Below are 10000 nucleotides of genomic sequence, written 5' to 3'. Positions count from 1 at the left end.
CGCGGTGGGCGTGACTTTGGAAACCAGGGTATTGTGTCTTTATCTTCTTGCTTGCGCTTCTAAAAAGATACGAAGTTATTTTACACTGTTTCAACTGTTTGTTTACCTTCGGAGAACTATTTAGAATAGAGTTCTGCTTTACAAAGGCATGATTATTTATCTTGAAGACGCCCAAGCATTGCCAATTATAATAATGTATGCACCCCGTTTTTAAGCCTGTTCTCTGGTCTCGCATCGTTTATTCTACTAGTCTGCATGACAAAATTATGTCTGACATATATATTTTGACAGATGATATATTTGACTCTCAAGGAGCATCCAAGGCAATGGACACACGGGTCTGATGTATAAAATCCACACTTTGACAATTTGCTACGAAGATTTATGCGTGTATTCCCAACCGCAAGGCCGAATTTTGCACAAGACTACGACATTACATCAATAATACCCTGGGAATAGCAAAGCTACATTTTCATGTCACACTATTTAATCAATACATGCACCCAAGACAAGGCAGAAGCAGGTGAGATGAACCGACGTCCCGCCTGATACGACAGACGTAGGCAGAATACCGCCCCCCCCCCCTCCCTCCCTCGCACCCTAGAACCCAACACGTCAGCGTGGCGAGTCTTTAGGCCTAGTTGAGTGTCGGGAGGAGAAGGGGGGTGGGGGGGGTGAGTCTACGCAGCCGACTCTTTTCGGCCTCGCTTCCCCCTTTGAGGACGCACCGGGACTCGCGAAGGGCGCTGGCGGCGAGCTCGGGCTTGAGGGAGTGACTGCGGGAGCGGGAGATGCTACCGCTACTGCTACTCCTACAGGTACTCCTACGGATGCTCCTACTACTACTGCCGCTGCTACTTTCAGCCACAGCCACTATAAAAAGGTGTCCACGATTCGGCTAGTCATGCCTACACTTTTTTTTTTTTCTTTTGTTTCTTGTATAACACAACCGATCGATTTATCTGTAACATACATTGGTGTAGGCACGTGTAGACATTGCAGTGGGTGTTGTAAAATTAAATTTGTAATAGGCGTAGTAAAAATAAAAAAATATAAAGGTCTATCTATTTATGCAAGACACGTGTTTTATGAAAGATAAAGAGAGTTTTAGGGTCGATATCGCACGGGGGAACACATTATAAACCATGCCGTTCTTTCGCCGATGGATAATGGACGAGAAAAAAAAAACAATCATGACTGCCGAACGTGTTTTTTTCTTTATTTCTCTGTTCAATGACCCCGAAGTGATGGCAGTGAGATGAACAACGACCCCAGGGGATAAGGTACGACGGGGGAAACGGTACAACGGACAACGACCAGGGGAAACTGCGCGATGAACAACGACTCACGGAAAACGGTACGATGGACAACGACCCCCGGGGGGAACACGCCATGAACGACTCGAGGCAGAACGGTACGATGAACGGCCCCACGGGAAACGGCGCGATGAACAACGACCCCAGGGGGACCGAGCCAACAAGCACGACCCCGGGGCGCTTGGTGCGACCAACGCCTCCGCGGCACCAGCGTGATGAGCAAGAGATCACGGCTTTCGATGGCGGGTCGGACGAAAAACGCGAAGCAAGGCGAACAAATAACCAAGGGCGGGGTAACTCAGTGACCCCTGGTGGGTGGACGGGCGTGGGAGACGGGGTGGGGCGTGGGACGGGCGGGCCGGGGATGTATTAATGCCTGGACATCAGAGCTTTTACGGATGTTCCTCTGTGGCGGGGAGGCGACGTCCCTCTCCTCCCGCCTTTCAGGTGAGGTGCGGTGGGTGGCGGGGGTGAATTGCTACTCTGCGCGCCAATTTATGGTGTTGGGGTTGAAGGTTAGGTTGTATGAACCGCGGCTCCGAGGTGGTCCCCTTCCCGCCACCCCTCCTCCCCTACCTGGGCCTCTACCGGTCGCGCCCCCCCCCTCCTCCTCCTCCTCCTCCTCCTCCTCCTCCTCCTCCTCCTCCTCCTCCTCCTCCTCCTCCTCCTCCTCCTCCTCCTCCTCCTCCTCCTTCCCTCCCCCTGCTCTCCCCACCTTCTGACTTCCAGCCTCCCGACCATGACACTGACACCTTCAAGCGCCATTTAACACCCTTATACTCATCTCTCCATCAAAATTTCCACGGGTAGGCCATATTAAGATATTCGCTTAATTAAGCCGCCACGAATGCGCGGTTGATCTACATCCAGGTAATCTGTATGCGAAGTGCGCACCGAGCAAGGCCAACAAGGTGCGCGCTGTTGCCACGCTCCCGCCATAGTCGCGCCATGTTGCCACGTCTCCACTCAATCACTTGTCAAACATCTCGGCGCTAAGTACAAGTACCTGTACAAAGCTCTTGCAAGCTGCTATGTGCCCGCGCGCGCTATCTCGTGCTCATCTCGATGCCTTTCGCTCACGCCCGTCCGATCCCGAATCACAGAGCGGCCGCGTGTGCTGGTCCATTATCGACGTGGATTTATCAAGCGGAGCCGCAGGAAATCATAAATACACGCATATACCTCCCTCTCCCCGAGTTACCTTGTAGGGGTCCGCAGCGCCGCCGCTCGCCCGAACGCGGACGGCCGGCTGTTATGAGCGCCCTTACACACACACACACACACACACACACACACACACACACACACACACACACACACACACACACCACACACACACACACACACACACACACCACACACACACACATCACACACACACACACACACACACATACATACACACACACACCACACACACACACACACACACACACACACACACACACACACACACACACACACACACCACACCACACCACACGCACACCCCACGCACACGCACACACGCACACCACGTCGCCCCCTGCTTACCTTCTTTAAAAGGCTACTACATCTGGTAACCTCTTTTTCTCTTTGTAATTGGTTTTTTTAAATTTTTCCCTTTTTAAAGCGCCGCCATTTCGCAGGGGAACCCTTTAAAAAAAGCCGGAAAACCCCCGAAACCCATGAACAGGAAGAGAAGAAAAGGCTGGGTGGTCAAAGGGGGGGTTTGGGGGAGTGAGTGAGTTAGTGAGGGGGAGAGAGTGATTTATTTAGTGATGATGAGTGAGTGGGAGTGAGTGAGTGAGTGAGTGAGTGAGGGAGAGATGAATGAAAAGAAAAGAAAAGAATGAATGAATGAGTGAGGAGGAGGGGGGGAGGGGAAAGGGGGGGGGAAGTGAGTGAGTGATTTACAAATTCAGAATGAAGAAAGGAGAGGGAGGAGGAAGGGGGGGAGGGGAGGGGGGAAAGGGAAAGGGGAAAAAAAGAGGGAAAAGGGAGAAGAACCCAAAAGCATGGTGGGGGGGGGGGAGGGAAAAGGGGGAGGGGAGGGGGGGGAGGAGGGGGGCTGGGGGCGGGGCGAGAGAGATAGAGGGGGAAGAGAGAAAAGAGAGAGAGAAAAGAAGGTCCAAGGGGAGAAGAGAGAGAGAGAGAAGAGAAAAAGAGGGGGGGAGGGGTAAAAAAAAGACGGGCAACAGACACACGCAGAGGCCAGACCCCGGTGCAAACGACTGTCCTCCCGAAAACGGGAAAAACTGCCGGGAAAAAAACCGACCGAGTGAAACAGGGACCGAGGAAAGCAGAAATGAAAGAAGCAAAGAACCCAAAAATAAGGGGGCAGGGGGGGGGGAAAGGGTTGGGGGTTTCCGTGGGGCCCAAGGGTGGGGGCAGATCACGACAAAACGATACACGGGGGGCAGGAATGAGGTCACGGAGGCGATGATGTGGGTTTAAAAAGGGGGGTGGGTTAGATGCGGCCGTGTTTACTGATCGTTAAAGAGGGAGTTTGGGTGGGCGGCGAAAGGTGGGCGAGAATGAGGTCTCGGGGGTGGCGAAGGCGAAGATGGGCTCTCGGTGGGCGGCGAAAGGTGGGTTCGAATAAGCCCCCCAGGGGGGCCAAAAAATGGGGGAGATAAAAGGTAAAAGTCACGGTGGGTTATGAGGAGGGTTGGGTGGGCGGCAGATGGTGGGTTAGGGTGAGGTCCTGGTAGGTGGTAAAGGGTGGGCAGGGAAGGGGGGTTTCAAGGGGAAGGAAAAGGAGGGGAGGTAATTGGGGCGGTCCCTTCCCCTTTCCCAGCTCCAAAACCCCCTTTTCCCCGCTGACCCCCCTTTTTTAGCCCCCTCTTTTCCCTTTCCCCCCTCTTCCTTCCCCCCCCCCCCCTCATTTTTTCCCCCCCCCCTCCCCTTTTTCCCCCCCTTTCTTCAAAGAACTCTGGGTTTTCCCAAAACAAACCCAAACCGGGCTCCCCCCCCTTTTAGATCGCCTCCACGCCAAACGCCCGGGGATTCCCCCCCCCCTCGACGCCCTCGCCGGTGGGACACGAGAGCCGAGAGACGCCGCCGCCGCAGAGCGCGACGCCGAGGTTTCTTTCCCTTTTTTCCCCCCCTCCTCGCGCTGCTCCCTCGCCTCCCGGCTCTGCGAGGGCCCCTGGGCCCCCTCCGGGCCCCTTTCCCCCTGAGCCCGGGGGAATTTCCCGGACGCCCCCGCTGGGGAAAAAAGGGGCGCTGCCTGAACAATCCCGGCCCCTGCCCTACGCGGGGCCCCCGCCACGGGGTCTGACAGTTCCCTGGCGACCTCGGGATGGTTTGCAGGGCCCGGGGGCCCTGATGGTTTTCCCTTTTCTACAGGACTGATTGGGGAACATTTGGGTGATCTTTCGGAAATTGGCTAAAATACTCAAATTTTTCTTTTAATTTTGACTCGGTGTATTTTTTAGCATCTGCTTTTTGTACACAAATAATGTAATCTTTTTGCCCCTTACCTCTAACTATCATTTATTATATATCCACACAAAACAAAAAAATATATAAAATTATATATAAATATAATATTATAAAAATATATAAAAAAATATAAAATTTTTGTTGTGGTGTTGGTGTGTGTGTGTGTTGTGTGTGGGGTGTGTGTGGTGTGTCTTGTGTGTGTGTGTGGGTGTGTGGTGTGTGTGTTGTTGTGCGCGCGTTTTGTGTGTGCGGTGCTGTCTTGTGCGGTCCCGGCGTGTGGGGTGTGTGTTTTGGTGTGTGTGTGGGGTTGCGTGTGCGTGTGCGGTGCGTGGCGTTTCGTGTCGGTGCGTGGCGGTGCGTGTCGTGTGCTGTGCTGTCGTGTGCGGGGGCGTGTGCTGTGCTGTGCGTGCGTGTAAAATACAGCTGTATCATGAGTGCCATTGAGAAAGAAAAAGATCCCAAATGTAAACGGTTTCGAAAAAAATGGGGCGTTATTCCCCGGGGAAAAGGGTTGCCCCCGCCCCCCCCCCCCTGCTGCCAACCCCAGCCACGCGAACAAAAAACAAAACGCCCCACTAACTCCGGTGCATGAAACCCTTAAAAGGAAAAGATGGAGACAAGAAAGAAGCAAAGATACCACGATGAATATGAACAAAATCATGTCTATCTACTAAATTTTGTTGTAAAGCACATTTAAAAACCTTAAAATAACATAGTTTGTATCACTGTCTTGTAGTGTATAATTAACCCCATATTAAAAATATATACATATTACACCTTTTTGAGTATTTAAATTATATTGTATGAAATTATTTATTAAAAATATTGTATATATTAATATATGTATATATGAAATTAGTATTATTAAAATATGTATATTGTAAAATATGTTTATTTTAAAAATAATGTTAGGTAAATATATGTATATACACACGGGTGTGTGTGTGTGCTGTTTGTGTGTGGGTTGTTTTTGGGGTTCTGGGGTGTGTTGTGCTTGCGTGTGTGTGTGTGCTTGGTGTGTGTGTGTGCTGGTGTGTTGTTGTGGTGGTGTTGTGTGTTGGTTTTGTGTTGGTGTGTGGTGTGTGTGTGGGTGTGTGCATGTTGGGTGGCGTGTGTGTGTTGTGTGTGTGTGTGTGGTGTGTGTGGGGGTGTGTGTTGTGTGTGTGGGGGTGTGTGTGATGGTGAGTGGTGTGGTGGTTGGTGTGTGTGTTGTGTGTGTGTGGTGTGTTGGTTTGTGTGCTTCTGTGTGTGCTTTGTGCATCTGTACTTGTGTGTTTGTGTGCGTGTGCACTTGTATGTGCTTGTATGTGTTTGTGTATGTGTGTGCTTGTGCTTGTGTGTGCGTGTACTTGCCGTGTACACACGTGCAATATATGTGATATATATGATATATATAATATATATTTAATACATATATATTAAATATATATATATATTATGTATGTATGTATATGTATATGTAGATGTATGTATGTATGCATATATATACAAAATACATATATAAATATATAAATATACATACATACATATATAATATATATACACATATCTATATATTTATGTATATACATGTCCATACATAAACACATACATACATACATACATACATACATATACATATATACATATATATATATATATATGTATATATGTATATATATATATATATATGTTGGTCGACCAATGCACGGTCGACCAGCGGCCAACGAACAGGAAAGTCGAGGCAATACTTACATGAGCGATCCCGTTGACGCCGTACCCTGAATTTACAAATCCCTGCGGAGGAGAAAAAAGGAAGGAAATAAAAAACACAATCCGTCATAGGATAACAATCGGGACAAAAAGGGGACATTCAACCAACATGGAAAGAGAGAAGATTAAAGAACAAGAAAAAAAAAAAAAAAAAAAACAGTAGGGGGTGGGATGGGAGGTAAAGATCAAGAAGCAAAACAGGCAAAATAATAATAATAATAATAATAATAATAATAATAATAATAATAATAATAATAATAATAATAATAATAATAATAATAATTAATTAAGTCTCCGAATCGAAATCTGTTTTAACCCCCCCTCCCCTCCCCTCGCCCACCTTAACTCCCCCCCACCCTCCTCCTTTTAGCCCCACCCTACCCCCCACGAAAGGGAACATTTTATGCGGCCGTTTAAGTGGGTCATTAAAGAGATATGAAACGCCATCTACTCTGTCGCGGTGTGCTTGTGCGTGTGTGTCTGTCCGCGGCCAGCGAGCGCTGTCCTCAGGGCATCCACGAGCAATGTTTTTAAATATCAATCGACAGTGCGTCTTTAGGCATACGGGGGGGGGGGGGGTGGAGGAGAGGGAGAGGGAGAGGAGAGGGAGAGGGAGGAGGAGGAGGAGGAGGAGGAGGAGATGGTGGGGGATGGGGATGGGGAGAGTGAGAGGAAGAGGGAGAGGGATAGGGAGAAGGGAGAAGGAGGAGGAGAAAGGAGGAGGAGGAAAGAGGGGATGTGGGAGGGAAGAAAGGAGTAGAAAGGATAAAGAAGGAGGTGAAGGAGGAGGGAGGGGGGAGGAGAGAGGAGGAGGAGGAGGAAAGAAAAGGGGAGGGTGGAAATTAAGGAGAGAGGTGAGATTGAGTAGGGGAAGGAGGAGGAGATGGAGGGGGAAGGATATGGAAGATGGAGGAGGGGTTGAGGAGGATGGGAAGGAGAAAGTAAAAGATGGAGGAGAGGGGGGAAGGGGAGAGAGGAGGAGGAGAAAAGAGGAGGAGGAGGAGGAGAGGGAGAAGAGGAGGAGGAAGGAGAGAAGGAGGTGGTGGAGAGGTGAGGAGAAGAAGAAAAGTAGAAGAAAGAAGAAGAAAGAGGGGAAGAGGAGGAGAGGAGGAGGAAGAGGAGGAGGAGGAGGAGAGAGAGAGAGGAGGAGGAAGAGGCGGGAGGAGGAGCAGGAGGGAGGAGAGGGAGAGGAGGAGGAGGAGGGACGGAGGAGAGGAGGTAAGGAAGAGAAGAGGAAAGAAAGAGGAAGAGGAACGAAAAGAAGAAGAGAAAAGAAGAAGAAGAAGAAGAGGGGGAGAGGAGCGGAAGAGAAGAGGAAGAGTAAGAGAAGAAAAGAAGAAGAAGAAGAAGAAGAAGAGTGGAAGGAGGAGGAGAGGAGTAGGCAGGAGGAAGGAGAGAGAGGAGGGGAGAGAGGAGAGAGAGAGGAGAGGCGGAGGAGGAGAGGACATGCTGAGGAGAGCGGCGAAGAGGACAGAGGAATAGGAACAGGAAAGGACGCATTCCGATGAAGAAAGACAGAGCAGAAGGCCAAGAAGAAGCAACAGAAGAAGACGGAAACGACGCGGGGGCTGCGCTGCGGAGTGAGGCAAGATGACGCAGGAACGCGAACGGCCGAGTTCCGTCTTCCGCTCCTAACTGACGCATACGAAGCAGCCTCATCCTCCTCCATCCGCATCCATCATCCGACGCTGGGGCGTCGCTGGCTGCGAGGCTGGTCCCGCCGCACCACACAGTCACACCTTAGCGGCCGCAGAGAAGAGAGACAAGGACAACCCCATACGCAACAGATGATGGCCAAGACAGAAGAAGAAGAGAATCACGGAGTAAATTATTCTCTGAACGACATCAATCACTTGAAGTTCCCGATTCCAGGCACACAGCCACTGGGAACCAAACGTTAGCTAAGGTGAGCAAATGCAGAAGTCACACTGCAGCAATTAGTAACTTAAAAAATAAATAGATATATAAATAAATCGGTGTGCTTATCAACTTATCAATAATAATAATAATAATAAAAACATCCGATCGCATCGCTCCACTCGCTAACTTATAAACATATGAATAAATCGCATAGGAGTCCCCATGAACTTACAGATATATAAATCAATCGCTGATGATTAAAAAAAAAAAAAAAAAAAAAAAAAAAAAAAAAAAAAATTACTGCACTTTGCATATTCAAATAGAAAATGGCATCCCGTGTCGGCGATATGGACACGGTCGCCGACGCCTTGGGACCTCTCTCTCTCTAACTCTAACTCTATTATACTCTCTAACTCTCTCTCTCACCTCACTCTCACTCAACTCCTCCGCTCAGTCTCTCTCCTCCCTCACTCTCTCTCTCAATCTCTCTCTCTCTCTCTCAATCTTCTCTCCAATCCGCTCTCTCTCATCTCTCCTCTCTCTCTCAATCTCTCTTCCTCATCTCTCTCTCACAATGCTCCTCTCTCGCTCGCTCTCTCTCTTCTCTCCACTCTCTCTCTATCTCTCACTCTCTTCCTATCTCTCTCCATCTCTCAATCTCTCTCATCATCTCAATCTCGCGCTCCTCCCCCCCCCCCACTCTCATATTCTCTCTCTCTCTCCTCTCGTATCTCTCGTGCCTCTCGTCTCCCTCTCATCACTACTCTGACTCTCTCCTCTCTATTCATCCTCTCTCTCGTCTCGCGCTCTCCGTCTCTCATCTCTTCTCTCCCTCTCCATCCCCCTCTCTCGATTCTCTCTCTCTCTCCTCCCTCTCTCTCTCCCCCCTCTCTCTCTCATTCTCTCCTCCTCGCCTCTCCACTCTCTCCTCTCTCTCTCCAAGCGACTCCAACAACATCTCCTCAGTTCCTCTCTCTCAGTCTCTCTTCCAGTGTCTCGTCTTCTCTCATCTCTCTCTCTTCCTCAATCTCTCTCTCCCTCGTCCAATCTCTCTCTCCTCTCTCTCATCTCAATCTTCCTCCGCTCTCTCCTCTCATCGCTCCTTCTCACTATCTCGCTCTCTCTATCTCTCTCCTCCTTCTCTACTCGCCTCCTCTCTCCTCCGTCCTCCTCTCTCCCTTCTCAATCTCTTCTTTTCTCTAATCTCCTCTCTCTCTCAGCTCTCAATCTCTCATCGCTCTCTCATTCCTCTCTCTCTCGCTCACTCTCTCATCTCTCTCTCCAAAGCCTCCTCTCTCTCTCTCCTCTCCTCATTCTATCCAACGCATTCTCAAATCTCTCGCAATCTCAATCTCTCTCAATCTCAATCTCACCTCTCTCTCTCTCTCTCATCTCTCTCTACTCGCACCCTTCCATCTCGTCATCTCCTCTACCCTCTCCGCTCCTCTCCTCTCCCTACTCTCTCTCTCTCTTCGCTATCTCTCCCTCTCTCTCTCTCTTCTCTCTCTCCACTCCCTAGTATCTCTCTCATCTCTATCCTCTCTCTCTCTATCTCTCTCTCTCTAAAATCTCTCTCTCTCTTATCTCCCTCTCTCTCTATCCTCTCTCTCTCTACTCTATCTCTCTCTCTCCTCCTCTTCTCTCTC

The 10000-nt window shown here is 49.6% G+C and overlaps 1 protein-coding gene across 5 annotated transcripts in view; it reads right to left on the bottom strand.

Moving 5' to 3' along the window:
- The window catches only part of LOC125028167 (single-stranded DNA-binding protein 3-like), a 159283-nt gene that overhangs the window by 96618 nt on the left and 52665 nt on the right, over window positions 1–10000 (bottom strand). For all 5 annotated transcript variants that reach the window (XM_047617548.1, XM_047617547.1, XM_047617549.1 and 2 more), the window contains exon 5: window positions 6477–6518. In XM_047617548.1, coding sequence (XP_047473504.1) covers window positions 6477–6518 — 42 coding nt within the window. The remainder of the gene's footprint in view (window positions 1–6476; window positions 6519–10000) is intronic.

This window comes from Penaeus chinensis, chromosome 8 (assembly GCF_019202785.1).
Source record: "Penaeus chinensis breed Huanghai No. 1 chromosome 8, ASM1920278v2, whole genome shotgun sequence".
In the NCBI taxonomy this organism is placed as follows: domain Eukaryota; kingdom Metazoa; phylum Arthropoda; class Malacostraca; order Decapoda; family Penaeidae; genus Penaeus; species Penaeus chinensis.
Note: the sequence above shows the minus strand (reverse complement) of the source record. Positions and strands in the feature narration are given on the sequence as shown.